Source organism: Odontesthes bonariensis, chromosome 23 (genome assembly GCF_027942865.1).
Source record: "Odontesthes bonariensis isolate fOdoBon6 chromosome 23, fOdoBon6.hap1, whole genome shotgun sequence".
NCBI lineage: Eukaryota > Metazoa > Chordata > Actinopteri > Atheriniformes > Atherinopsidae > Odontesthes > Odontesthes bonariensis.
In genome coordinates this window covers 14,361,505-14,376,909 of record NC_134528.1, presented here as the reverse complement: position 1 = coordinate 14,376,909, position 15,405 = coordinate 14,361,505, and the positions used below count along the sequence as shown (strand labels likewise).

The 15,405-nt window shown below is 40.1% G+C and overlaps 1 protein-coding gene across 5 annotated transcripts in view; it reads right to left on the bottom strand.

Moving 5' to 3' along the window:
- The window catches only part of vti1a (vesicle transport through interaction with t-SNAREs 1A), a 113,280-nt gene that overhangs the window by 90,129 nt on the left and 7,746 nt on the right, over positions 1-15,405 (bottom strand). For all 5 annotated transcript variants that reach the window (XM_075458105.1, XM_075458106.1, XM_075458103.1 and 2 more), the window contains exons 2-3: positions 14,675-14,733; positions 13,589-13,699 (exon numbers count right to left, since the gene is read on the bottom strand). In XM_075458105.1, coding sequence (XP_075314220.1) covers positions 13,589-13,699; positions 14,675-14,733 — 170 coding nt within the window. The remainder of the gene's footprint in view (positions 1-13,588; positions 13,700-14,674; positions 14,734-15,405) is intronic.

The window sequence follows — 15,405 nt, the reverse complement described above, 5'->3', positions numbered from 1 at the left end:
AAAAAAGCAATTCTACCCTCCACAGTGATGATATCAAGTTCCTTGATTGAAATAACTTGGGAACCAATCCCAATCAAGCCAGCTGATTCTTTTTTTTTTTGTCTCTCTTCATAATCTGAAGCACTGAGTGGAAAGTCATGGCTGATGTGATTTGGGTGTTATTATCGTGATGGTGAGGGCCACAGTTCTCTGGAGTAATTACAGACTAGACAGAGGGTCTGATTGACCCAGACCACAAAAACCCATTAGATAAAGAGCGAACCCAAACAACACTCGACCGCGGGGACCTAAGCCATCCACTGAACACCTACTGTGGGGAAAAGAGAAGATTTGCAGCTTAGGCTAAAACACAACATACTCTCCCAATACATGTGACAAAAGGAACGGTAGATTCAAAATGTGCCATTTAAGTTTATTTGTTTTGAGATTCTGCCATCTGTTGCTTTGTTCGATCATTACATCTCCCGTTTGATATAATTACTATAACACTCAAACACATGACAGCAACTCCAAACCATCTAGAAAAGCTGATAAAAAGCAGTTTTCCTTGTTTACACATGTTTTACATGTATACATGATGATCAAAAATGTCGCAGCAAATGTTTGTGTGTGCACATTTAACAGTTTATATAAATTATCATACTTTCTCACAAAAAGAAATACAAGTTTGTTTCTTTTTTTTGCTCATTTACAATTTCAATCCCATTTCAAGGGTCTGCTGTTTAGAAGAACATTAAACAAGTAATTTCAAATTTGAGCAAAAGCAGAAAGACAATAAAGACCATATTAAGGCAGCGTGTGCACTTGTACGTCAGGCTCACGCACTTTTTGCCAGGGAAAAAAAAAAAAAACACCCACACGTTTCATTTAAGTCGAGTTTCATCTTAAAGAGCTGCAGTGCAACTTAGGGGTAAAGACAACTTCACCAGTAATTGAGACGAAGAAGCCTGGCAGAAGCACTGATTTGAATGTTGAGGCTTGCGTTGCCTTCAAACCATGTGCGGGGTTTTGTGTTGTTTTGGGCTTTTTTTGTATTTCTAAATAGCTCCTTGTTACAGATGAATGTATGAAGGGTTTCTGCAATGAGAACAGAGTAGATGACAAAGAGAGTATAAAGAATGGAAAACGTCATTGAAATAAAAGTGCTGCCGCTGCTTCCCCTGTATCTACAGTACACACTCGGTTTTTGGATTCCCCCTCAGGAAAACAACAGATTCCTGGGCGATTACAGCTTTCCCATTTGATGTAAATCACAAGCAGGTGCACAGCTGACTGATTCACATGGTAACAAATTCTGATTTTAAGTTGTTAGGTGTTAAGTTAAATGACAAGAAGGTGACTCTTTAGGCGAGGAAAGCAGACATCGGTTACTCGACTGATAGTTAAATATGGGTCGTATAATTATATATAATTTTATATATATATATAAAATTATATATGTTTATATGAAAAAAGGCAGTGAAACCGACTCATGCTATTTACAGTATGTGGAGACAAAGCTCTGCATCTTAAGACAAAACCAACTCATCAGGCTTTGTAATCTAAAAAAGAATGAGCGCTTTTAGAAGATACCTTATTGCGGAGGGAAAAAAAAACAAGAGAAGAAGAAGAAGCTTCTTCTTTTTTTTTTTTTTCTAATCCTTTTGAAAGGTCTTTCTTTTGTCACTCTTTAAATCTTGGGTGAGAATTTGCTTCTATTCCCGGAAGCACACGGGAAAAGTACAAAGGTACATCTTAACTTTATGCAAAGTGGCCTGCCTTTAAAAACTCTACACGTCCCGTCAAATGCAGCGATGGAGGTGCTGGTGTCCTGTCAAAAAACACGCGTTTTTACCTCGGGTGACATGATGGCAGACAGAAATTAGAAAAAAAAAAAAAAAAAAAACATTCTTCTTTGCCCGTCAAAATACAATTACATATGCATGAAGAACAATTCATATCAGATATGCTAATCAGTTCAGCATAATCCTCTAAGAAGCAAATGATATCAATCTAATTATAACAAATATATGGATCTTGTCTTTGCGGACAATTCCTTTATAGTCTCTGGGCATGCATTTATTGTCTAAGGGGAACAAGAGGATTTTTTTAAAATCCCTCTATAAATCATAAAGGGAAAAGTCAATTTTAAAAACGTCTGTTTACAGAGCATATGTTTAATTGTGAAACGATGACCTTTCAATTCTAATTTCAAGTCGTGCATAATCAAGGTCTTTGTAATGTAAAATAAAAGTTCTTCAAAAAATTCCCATAATTAAAATAGAAATAAACTGGGATTTATTTACTTATTTCCATGCCCTCCAACTCTCCTCTTTGCTTTCTGCCTTGTGCAACGAGTGACACAAGGACAAGTCGAATAATTGTGGCGCCTAGAAAGCACAAAAATGTAAACAGTTCATTAGATGGGAAATAAAAGGCGTAAAAATACCCAGGGGCAGAGTGTAATGAGGGGCCCTGAAGTTCTTCTGCATACGCTTATTCCCTCTACTTTCCCAAGCTTTTCCTTTTCACCCTGCACACACGGCTGGTGGCATCGCATGAAGAGTAATTAACAATATTCAATTTAAAATACTACGTTCTATTAAAGGCTTTTTCACCAGTAGGAGAGCAGCGACCAACACAAGTTGGATTTAATAACTCTTATGTCCAGCTTAACGGGAATGTCTCAAACTGGCATTCTGCCTTTTTATTATCCTCTCATCGTTTCTCCCATAATGTCCAAAGACGTCAACATTAGCACTTAAAGAAAAACTTCAGGTGAGCGTGAGATATAATCGCGCACCTGAGAATTTGATATCCTCTACAAAGGTCATGTACATCACTTCTTTTCTTCCCAGATGTGATTTTTCTCAGGTGACGTGTGGACCGGTGCCAGCAGGTCCACTCTGGTTCCCCCCCACAAACGGGGGCAGAGGTGGACTGACGTGTCGTGGTGTTTAAAGGAAGCCGAGACCTTTAAGCAGGCACAAGTATCACAACAGCATCTTAAATAATGCATCTCTGCTTGGCAGGGGTTTGACACACACATGCACAGCCGGCCCAGAGGGAAAGAAACACACACGCACACACACAAAATTGTTTTCTTGCGCCTTCCATTCTCCTTTAATACAAAACAAATTGAGAGGGGTTGTTCAATTAAGTGTTCTTTTTGAAAACATTTGATACATTAAGAGACAAAGGGAAGCAGCTACAGTTGGAATTGTCACAGGAGGGTGTCATTTGAGCCTTTGCTTTATAGTGGTCTTTGGTGCCATTGAATCCCTCCCGCGCGTCTTCTGTGCATTTGTGTGAGAGCATGCGTGCACATGAGCACTACCGTCTGTAAGATGGAGACTTCTGTGAGCCTTTGCATCCCGAGGAAAGCGTCTTTGGAGAACGTACGCACGCAACATATGCGAACAGTAGCCTGGTGTGTGTTCTCTCCTAACAGAAATGCAGCAGTGGTAGAGAAGCCTGAGCCTTAGATAACAGCATGAGGCCTCTCATTAGCTCACAGGTTGGTGCTTTTGGTGGCTTCTGCACACACTGCATTGTGTTCCACTTCCATGTCTCAAAGAGGCAATTGTCGAAAACAGAAAGGTGAAAGATCAACCGTGGCAGTGTGACAAATGATGCGCTCGAGAGGGGAAATGGAGGTTTCAGGTTGCATCACCTTTAAGAAATAAAAATAAATAAATAATAATAATTTAACCGAGAGTCGCAAAATCTACCCACTTTCAGTGTTAACCAGAAAGTAAACAGGATTCTATCTCTGGGGGAAATACCTAAACGTTTGCCAGTGAAAGACAACAATATTCTGATAGAGGCCTTTCATGCTTCTACCTCTGTGATACCGGTGGTGTATTTCACTGTCAAAGTCATTTCTAATGCTAAGTACAGCCGAGATCAGTCAATAAGCTTAACGACTGTTACCATAAAGTGAGAGGCCAGGAGACTACTGGAGAGGAGAGGAGGAAAAGGGGGGGGGGGGTTGCAAGTGAACTCCAAACAAAAGAGCAAATTCAAGGAGGGCTTTGATGGAGGAAGCATCATATACTTTTTGAAGGCCGAGGGATCATCTCTCAGTGGTTATTTCTTTAAGGCACGAGGGCCCGATTAAACCCAATATTAAAATATGAGGGTGCCTCTAATGAAAAATCAAAGGCCCGATTTCCCCTCCCACACTCCCATCCTTCCATCGGTATTTCCCCTCATCTTTTCTTGCTACGTCAGGTTTTGCTCCTCTAAAGCCCATCGTTGTGTAGGAGGGGACAGAAAGAAAGACGGAAACAAAGTATGAAGAGACAGAAAGAAAAGAGTGAGGAAAAAAAAACAAGGAAAGAGAGAGATGAGGGACCTAGGTGCTGGTGGTGGAAAACAGAGACAGACAGCATTGGTTGGAGAAGTAAATCAATAGAGCAGCGCCTTCGGGGAAGCGGGCAGCCAGGGCAAGGAGAGAGGAGAGGAGAGGGGAACCAGCACAGGGGCCTGGGCTCCGATCACAACGCTGGCTTCTGGCGTGCAGTGGGGAATAAAGTAGGCCTCCTCGGGTCAGCACCAGAGAAAAAGGTGAGATTAGAGGAAAGTGGAGAAGGTATTTTCACAGAGTGAAGGTGGGAGGGGTGGGAGAGGTAGGTGCTGGAGGATGACAAGGAGAGAGTTTGGATGTGTGTGCGTTTGTGTACTGGGGGGGGGGGGGTAGGAAATGTGCATTCTGGATACCTGGCAAGCCAGGGACCAACCGGCCCATTAGCCTGTGGGCACCTACATATGGTTCACTGAACCCTCTGCAGAGGAGAGCTCCTCTATCAGTCTTCCCATCTTTTTTAAAGATACCCTCACTTTTAACCCTTTCTCTGCTTTGGAAAGAGGCTCAGTCCTGACCTCGATTTATGATTCATTTTTGTTTGATGTCTATTCTTGGAGTGTTATCTAAAATTGAAAAATGTAATAAAAAAAGAAAAAAACCTAGACACAAAGGGAGAGGAGTCGGGCCTGCTGAGCATGTGCACGTGCACGTCCATCAGTGGACACGCACACAGAGGACCATCTCCTTCAGTGCTTTGCCTTTTATTGTAATGTGACCATTGTTGCTGCTGAATAGCTAGCTCATTAGCATAAGAATATAGCAGAACACATAGAGACTTAGACAGATCATTATCTCTATACATTTATGTATACTTTGTTATTTCACTAGCTGGAACACATTCAAATGCTGATGAGGCCAGTAAGGCCCCCTTCCAAAGCTCTTCCAACATGTGCCCTCCTGAACTTCCCAATACACTTAACAGTTTCCTGGGTGTCTGCGGGTTCTGCAGTGGAATTTAAGGTGGCTAAAAAATGATGAGAAATGGCCAACTAAAGGCAACAGAGAAGATTTGCTTCTACCTCTTAAATGTAAGGGCAAGGGGGAAAAAATGTTAAATTCAACACAGGAATAAACAGCAGAACTGATACAAGAACAAAATCACATATTTTCTGGTGATTATCAACTGCAAATTAAACACAAACAATGCTAATTTACTAACCATTTTGATCTTTTTTTTTTTTTTTTCAAACAAGCAGTTGGGGGAAATGATATCTGTTAAATGGACAATTTCCAAACAAAATAAAAACATATAATGGCAAACATGTTGACAAATGCAAATGTTGACAACAGAGAACAAACAATTGCCCTCTGCTGATGAGGAGAACAAAACTAAAGAGTTTAGTCTCACTGCAGGAGTAAGCCGATGCTCTAATGCTGGCCAACCTCTGGGATAATTGAAAAAAAAAACAAAAAAAAAACCCTTAATTCATCTTCCACAATGTAATTCTGATCAAGGCCACAGCCAGATTCCACTGCAGGCTTCAAAAACACCAGAGAAAAGGCTAAATTGTTGGTCGCTGAGAGCAAAAACACATCCCCTTTTTTTCTGGCATGCTCCCTCATTAGAAACACTTACGATGAGAGGCAGAAACTAAGTTTAATTGTGTGTGTGTGTGTGTGTGTGTGTGTGTGTGTGTGTGTGTGTGTGTGTGTGTGCATATCTGTGTGAAGAGGCTGTGAGCAGAGGTTAAAACATTTGTAAACATGGAACTATTAACCAGTAAAGATGAAATGTAAAGAGTTCCTCATCTATTTATCCCCTTCCTCAGTCCTGCCTTCTCTGAGGCTTACTGATTAAAAATCAAATGCCACTGCCTAAAATACAGAGAAAAAACACAGACCCAGTGATTCATAATATATTTCATAAATACTTCATGAATCCCTTCGCCATACTTAAGCCAGTCTGGCAAAAAAGAAAAACATTGTCACCTATTCTAGTAGCAGCCTGTCAGCACATCACTGGGGAGTGGGTGTCACATGTCACTTCTGGTTTACACTAGTGCATGGGATGGGCTCGATGCATGAAAATCAGGGGTAGGACAGAAAGAAGAACAGAAAGAAAAGTGAAGGGGAGGTGGAAAGGGGAGAGGGAGGAGGGGGTGTTATCATATCATCGCCCCATGTCTTTATATTCCCCGCTTATTATCTTTGGCCCCCACTCTCTCCAGTCACTCAATCACACAAGCCCTGAGGACAGTGTGGGGACCTGGGAGGGCTTTTGCTTCTTGGTAGACTGAGCCAGACAAGCGTCTGAAAGCTATCCTGATCGCTGTCAGTGTGTGTGGAAGTGCGGTGACTTTGGAGGGACCAGGAGAGATAAGCGAGGGTAGGAAATGATCGTGTGAAAGGATAACGGCCAAATTTGCACACTGACAAACAAATCCAGCGCTTCAGGCGTAATGCAGATATCCCCTCCATACAAACAAGAGTTAACATAAAGAGACCAAGAGACAGTAGGGGGTTGATCTACTTAGAAATGTGGGGCCATGAAGTTTCTGGGAGTTGACCCATGACAAGAACTCTTCTCGTTAGTGACTACAAACTTATAGACTACAGACTTACAGACTTATTGTAATGTCTGCTTTTTGGAAACTACTTTTGATACTCATCATATTTCCAAAGTGGTTTGCAAACTTCTCTGTGATAACTTTGCAGTTCATCACCCGTCAGTGTGAGTTAAGAGAATGAGTTCAACGCCATAACTTTGGTCTCTTTGGTCAATAACCAGACAAATTACTTTCATAGCAGTTTTCAATTGTTAATTCTAACACACCAATATAGTAGGGGCAGAAAAATTAAAGTTTTCAACATTCAACTGCTTGCCACATCGGGCTGACAGCACTGCCGTGCTCTTAAAGTCATGAACTGATCGCATCAAGCATAAACAATACTTCTATTTTGCAATCAGTCACTTTTTAATGATGATTAACAGTGTGCTGTGAGTTTCTTTCATGTCAAAATGCACATCACATTTAATAAATCTCAAACAAGATCGACACATTTGAACAGCAAAAACAACACCAGAAATAATTGTCAGTTGGAAGTGTTTATCCCACAGTTTGCTCAATTATGACACACAACGTGGCACGTCCTCTCTGTCCTTATGACACTGTCCTTCAACCTAGATTTGTCCACCCACTGCCAGTACGCCATCAAGCACATAAAAAAAAAAAAAGTATTTCACACGAGTGACAAAGAGCTAATCCACAAAATGAATCCGATCTCGATGTCCATAAAGAAGACAAGGAAAAGCCTCCGTGGCCACAAATCCACAAAGGACTTGAGGAAGACGTACTGTGCGCGATGACTTCCAAATGAAAGCTGTAATTTATAAGTAGAGTGTCGATCGGTTTGCTTACATCTTAAATCTGCACTGGGTGCAGCGGAAATGTAGGAGAAAAAAAAAAATCCCTGACAACTGAGAGAGTCCTTTTATAAGTAGTTATGAATAATTAGACTTTTGAGATGTTGTTGGGTTGTTAAGCAACAAACTATGAAAAGACTCAATCTGCCTTTACTCCTCTGTGTCTAATAAGAACACGTAAGCCTTGGCAACGTAAGGCGATTTAAAGTGTACAACATTCAACTCATGTTGGTCTGTCATGTTGAGGCATCATAATGGGGACAAGGGGCAAAAAACAAGAACCCTTCAAGGATTACAACAACACTAACATACGATCACTCAGGAAGTTAAAGTGTCCTAAAAAACTTCGTTCAAAAACGTTAATCTAGACATAATTATCAGCATCAACAACATTTCAGATGTCAGAGCATCTTAATACAAATACAAACACAAAAGTTCCTAATGAATGACTTTGTAAACTCTCCAAACACGATTCACCCTTCAACATTAGTTGTATAGTCTCTGCAACCTTGAAATGTTCATGATAGCAAGTTTGAAAAATTTTATCATAACGTCCTTTTTTTTTTTTTTTTTTTTTTTAAATATTTGATTGGTTTATTCAGGGTGGGGACACAGTTCAAGCTCTGAATTTAAAACCCATTTTGCACTTACTATATTTTCTTGAAATTTAAAAGAAAGAAAGAAAAAAGCAAGCAAACAGCTCGCAGATGACCCCCAAATAAAGAGGCAACGAGAGGCTCAACAGTTTGGAAGCAAGTAAAAGAACTTTATGGACAAATTCTCAAGAGCAAGATCAACACAGATCTGAACCGTGTGTGGTAATATCAAGTCATTCATTTGTTCCTATTCAACTACTCCATTTGGTCACAGTGGTGCGTTCCCACTTGATACACCTAATTTGAATCATTAAATTATGCACAACATTTGTATTAACACATTTTAATTAAAACATTTATCACATTCAAAAGCTTTAACAAGCTTGAAAAGGTCCAGCTAAATCACTGAAGGAGTTCAATGATTGGCCCAACTAAAACCTGCATTTCAAGTTATCTTTATAAGGCCACTTATGAAATGGAGATATATATGTATGGAGAGAGAGAGAGAGAAAAATATTCAGTACAGACAGTCTTTCCATTTCATTCACCACAGCGTACCTAGAAAATAAGCTGTTCAATATTTCAAGGTTGGCTGACTCTTTGGAAATGCATTAATTATCTCCCAGGGCAGACACTAGGAAGCATTCCAGCTAAAGGTTTTTATTAAAGCAAAAGGCAGTCCAGACATCCTCCTTGACCATGACTGAAGCTCCAAACAATACCCAACAGACAACTGAAAATTAGGAAGGGATAGTTGTATCCCTGTGACAGCAGGCCTCGCGATTTAATTTTGGAGATCCATAATGGAATAAATAAAGCCAGGAATGAGTAGTAGATGGAGAGAAATCATCCCATCATCATTTCAAACCTCGCTGAACACACTGGTTTAAAGTACTGTACTTCAGATGAATACAAATTGGACCGTATCACATTTTCACATCTCGTAATAATGTGCATTATGTGCTGTGACAGCATATTTACCAACCTCACGTAAAGGCTTGGCAACGATACAATATGAGTTTCAAAAGGAACACTGATGTGTGGAAATGAATCACAGCTTTGTCTGGTCCTTGATGGAACATTTGTTTACATCTTAGGACGAATCCACCTCAGCTCTCCATTCAAAATTAAAAATTAAAAAAGCAGACGACTTGTACAATGGCCCTTTTGCCATCAATAAAACTGCCTTGACCATCAGAGGGACAAATTTCCATTTAAAGATGGAGAAATGTGAAGACCTGAACAATAAAACTTAACAGAGCTTGATATTAAATGACAACTAATTAACCTTTTTTTCTAGAGTCAAGGATGTTTTAACACAAAGCATCTCAGACTGGACAAGTCTTCTTTGCTTTTTATTTTTTTTTCCTCAGAAAGAGTAATTTACGAGGGAATTTGATTATAAGCTAAACCTGCAGTATGAAATGTTTACAATGCCACTGGAAAACTATATCCCACGAGGTCGTTCTAATTTTTGTTTTGATTAACTTTCAGGACATAACTGGGAAAAGAAAACATGATGAAAACACACAGAACTGGAAGTCAGTGATGGAAGACATCTCATACCGATGTTGTTATTGTTACACCGTCTTAAATCTCTCCAAGAAAACACAGAGAACACAGTAGTAAGTGGAAATATTTGTTTTCAGAAGGGCAAAGTATTCGGTGAAGGAGCTCAATGTTGCTCTTGTCACGTACGCTGAGCGGAGAAAATAATTCCTAGAGCAACACCGCCATCTGCTGCAAAAAGAGCTAAAAGCATGTAAGCCAGTGCAAGGTGGAAGGCTGTAAACAAAAAATAATAAAAAGGTGGGGGGGGGACCTTTAAGTTTTAACATAAACAAAGAAAATAGAAAGAAATTATTCTGGGAAGTGTGGAGTAATTTACATTTTGATTTTAGATAAAAAATTTTGGTATCGGCTGGAAAGTTGTTTCAATTACTCCATCACCAGTCCTGTAATGGCAGGACTCACTGCAGCTTACAGTTATCGTCAATACTGGTTAATGAGCTAATATTCTAGTGAATATAATCAAAAAATTAAAAGCCTTGGCAATTAAAAACAAACAAAAAAAATAAATAAATAAATCAACAAATCAGATGTTTCAGTTCTGCGTTGTATCAAGCTTCACCGAAGACCGCCTTGAAAAATGTTAAGGTTCCCTGGAAGTTGGTACTCTGCAAACAGTCTTATCCATTTTTATTTAGCGAATACGTTCAACCACGGAGCTCACAGTATGACGAAGAATAACTTTGAAAAGAGAAAGAAAGGAGGAGCTTTGATATTCAAAATATGCACTGAGAGAGTGTTCGAGCCTGACACAACCATCTCCACATCTTTCAGCCAGAGCTGCTTTATGACAGCTTACGGCTGACATCTAAAAATGGAACTTTTTGAGTCACACCGTCGAGCCGGACTGTGTTTTTCTTTTTGTCACACGGTAGAAGTCTGCAGGGTCTCAGAGGGACCTAAACTGGTCCCTTGAAAATTGTGCGTGTAAATAGATTTCATTAAATCAAGCTTAAGTTGGGCGTCCTCTTTCCCTGATCAAAGCCACTCCTAAAAGCCATGCCTTTCTGCTTGCTCTGACTTGAACATGCAATCCCTATCAAATAGGATTTGTCATTGTCCTTTTTTCATTTTTGAAAAACTTCTTTCTTTTTTTGGGAGGGGGTGGGGTGTCAGGCTGCTATCCCCTTGGTTGGCGTCTTTTTGTCTTGGCTCTGCACCTTCAAGACCCCCACTGTCTGCTCCATTATCAGAATGAAGCTCTTGGCCACGGCAACAAAGCTCATGTATACACCTTAGGGATGGCTGTTTGATAAGTTGTCTTCCTGGATGAAATGGATGGGTTGCCGAGGTCAACTCTTGCCCTGTCTGGAAAGGAGAAGGGATGAAGTCTCAAGCTGGCACACCGGTGGTGAGAATACTTCAAACCATGGGTGAATGAGAGGATGAGAGAGCAGGTTAAGGAGGGAGACACCCGTGGGAGGCCAGTGGGGGGTGGGAAGTTCGGAGAGATTGGGTAGGGAGGGAGTGGAAGGCCTTGATATCCACGGAAAGCACAACAAAGAGAGAGCTTTTTATGTTAAAAAGAAAGGAGATTGCCTTTTTTCCACTGGATGCCTTTCGAGCTGAGTGTCATGTCCTTCTTTGGCCTGCAGGAAGTCAGACTGAGCTTGGCTATAGCATTTGGCACATCTGAAACACATCTGAGGGAGCTGAAGTCCTTGCCATTAGAACACTTGCGTCAGGGAAACAAGATATACTAGAGATAACTATGTGAGGTGGGTGATCCTAGTTTGAATGTGCACTGATATGACCACATCACCCGCTGAGGAGTAAAAATCTAAATTACTCTCAAACAGGGTAGTCCATGTTTGATGCAAAGCAACATCTCTGTTTCCTGTACAGTAGGACTACCTCCTGCTTTGCCTTAACGTTTTGTGGACCAAGACACATACAGTGGCAAGCAAAAGAGGATTACATGGTAATCATATTCTGTTTGTGTACAGTGCATACAAGGTCAAGCATTGAAAAGTGGGTGGAAGAATGCTAACTTCTTTCCAGGTTCAACAAACACGTCTTCTACGAATTCCCGTAACACAGGAATAAATATGCAAGTCACAAAAATTAGCAGCAACATCAGCCACAGCAGGTGCCGAGTGTTTGATGATAAACACGGGACGTGAGGAGAGAAGAAACGTGAACGAATTATCATCAGCCAATTAAATGCCCAGGGTGAGGAAAGCAACGTGTCCTGGCACGAGGAACTCCTGTGATCTCAGATAGCACGTCTCATGGTGCGCTCGCAGATCACTAGCACGTGGTGTCGCCATCCAAATGAGTTGTTCATGCATGTTTGGCTGGTTGTTTTGTGCCTTTGGAGCAGCGAGATAGTTGAAGAACAATCTACTTGGGACTTGAAAAACTATTTTGAACCGTATTATATTACATAATGACAAAACAATAGTCTATATTGTAGATATATCTGGATTCTGTATATATATCTATATTGTTTGCACCAACTACACACCAAGTCAAATTCCTTGTAAGCGAAAACCTGCTTGGCAATAAACTTGATTCTGATTCTGAACAAGGTTTTAAATAAGGATAAGAATGAAATCAAAGCTTGTGTGTCTCTGTTCCTTGGCGAGTATTCCCACAGCCTACATATCAATACAAAAAGGTTGGCTGTATGTCATTATTCAAGCATGTTATTTGTATGACATTTCAAAATATTACATTTCTCATGTTCTACCTTATTTAAACATGGTCCAAACAACTTTTGTATTAATTTCGTTTTAATTGTGCATCTTTAATGATCAGTTTTGCATTGATCACAGCCGTTTCCTGCAGTCGCACAGCTAGCAATGAAAAAAAGTCCTCGATAGATAGAAAGTTGGAATAGGTTTGTGTTTGATTGAAAACTAAACAAAACAAATGTATTTTTCAGTTCAGTGTGTATCGTTTCCATCAATTATGAAGTTGTGGATACAAATTAAATCAAAACTGACCTATACGGGAAAAAACAGTGTGCCCTCGAGCTCAAGGTCAGCTGTATTTACACTGTGGGTTTGTTTTGTTGTGAGCATTTGCACAGCAAAAGGGACAACAGAAAATAACAATAGACACAACAAAGAAACATATGAACATATATATATATATATATATATATATATATATATATACACATTTGTACAGTTTATGGATTGTAATAAAACTTTTATTAAAAAAAAAAAATACTAGTTATAAGATTAAGGGAATAGGACAAAAAGCTGATTTGCCCAGGATAATGGCTTATTTCTATCATAACATCAATCAAGCGAAGCATTATAAATGATTTTGGTATACAACAATATGGGCTAAAAGCAAGCGACCCAAAAGACTAGACTGTTCATTAAGCTTTACCAGAAGTAGCTTCAAATGAAGTCAAGACGTACAGTGATTTATGAATTACTTAACAAGGTCAGATTCTGCAGCAGCAACACAAACACACACAACCCGCTCTCGATGGGCATTGCTTGCTCGCTCAAATATGAGCTGCGAATTAACCTCTGTGGATAAACCGCTGCGCTGAAGTGTTGGAATGTTTGTGTCGGAGAGAATGATTGTCAAAGAAAGAAGAAAAGTTAAGTTGAGAGAGTAAACTGCGGTGCTTACAGATCACAAATGGTTTGTTTGGGACAACGTTTGAGTGAGCATACATGTGAATTTTTCTATATTTGTGGATAAAGAGTTGAAACTAATTAACGAAAAAATTTTACGGTGTGTACTTACAAAGTCCTTCTCGAGCTTCTCCATCTCCTGCTTGTAGCTCTTCAGCCTGCTGTTGTACATGGCTCGGCTCTGAATGGGGATCTCTCGCACCTCCAGATCCATCTGCTCCAGCTAAAACCCACAGTTTATCCGATTAATGTAATGGCCAAACACTTCCAAGGTCCCACCTTGGTAAAACTTTCCTGTCAGTTTTAACAACCCAAACTTAGGACGGAATATTCACTGCAGGATCAACAGATTCAGAGCTCATCACTATTTGAATTTACTTCATGATGTCGATGTAGAAACCCTTAAAAATAGGTCAATTTAAGACTTTTCTTACAGCAATGAATAAAAGAACACTAAAATCTAGGCCTCGATGTGCTGAAAAGATCAGAATTCCTGATCAATTCCTGATTTCTTTGTCGTGGTTCTCAAACAAAAAGATTATCATCACTGAAACAACTCTGAAAATATCCAACTTTAAAAAGATTGAAAATGAGCAACTTCAGCGGCATTAGCTTTAATGTGTTTCAGTGTAGATCCTGCTCACGCCACTCAGCTGTGATAAAAGCAGCGAGAGAGTGGGGCGGTTCTGTAAATAAATACACCATCAAATATGAAGTCCTGTACGTTGCAATGACACGAACAGGCTCAACAATGTCACATCTGATGAGGTAAAAGTACATCTGATGCATCGGTAGACAGATCTCACCTTGGCACATTTGGAGAAAACTAATAACTATGTCATAACAACACAACTGCGACGACAATTTGTCTCTGTCAGGTGACTACTCATTTTTTATCTAATAATTTATTTATTTTTACAGCAGCATGAAGACTCCCACCTCAAGATAATGGCTTGAAATGTGTCATAGGGGTGTCACTTAAAAGCAGATTACTGGGAAGTAATCATGTGAGGAGGAAGCCTCCTTTCTGCAATGTGAAGTGCGTGCGTGTCTGCATGTCATGTCACCACCAGGATAATACAGGTGCTGTTGTCTAGTGCCGGAGAAAATTGCCCCCCCACGCCCCCAACACACACACACAAACAAATTCATAATTTAGGAAATGGGAAGAGGAGAAAATTACTGATCAAAGACATACCAGCTCTCTGACTTCTTCAAGCTGTTTGTCGACATTTAGAACCAGCTGTGTCTTCTCCTCTGAAAGAGAAAAAACAGCAACATATTGATCAGCTGACGGAGGAACAGCGCTTCATGACAACAGCCTAACTCCCCCGCAAGGGGGGAAGGCAGGGGGAGAGAAAAAGAAAGAGACTGGTGGAAAAAAAAGAAGAAAAAAAACACACGAGGACACATTTGAAGATATATTTACACATTCTCTCCACACGACGAACCAACATTTGATGTCTCTTAGTTATTGAGGCCTTTGTTGGTTTCCATTGAGCAGCAGTGAGACACCTCATGCCAACTCAAAGGGATGGGAGGTGTCAGCTTTGCTCACTTGCCAGAAGTATGAGTCCCCCTCAGAATGACTAACGCGCCGTTCTACATCTCACCCCATGGCTGCTCTTCCACATTACCCATTGAAACTCATTAGGACTGCAAGTTCTTAAGGCACACGTAAACTACAATACATCCAACGGTTATTTTTAAGGCAGCAGCAACACTACTCTCTGAACGAGTGCGGAATTGGTCTTGAGTCTGAAATTAGCTTTTTGCCAGGAAAAAACATTAAATGTAGAGCTCCGAGGCCAGATGCATAAAACTACGTGTAGATTCATGAATAAAGTACCGTATGCTAACAGGCAGAAATACTTCGCAACAAATTAAACATGATTATTACATAAAGAGTCACTTATCAGAGCACATTTT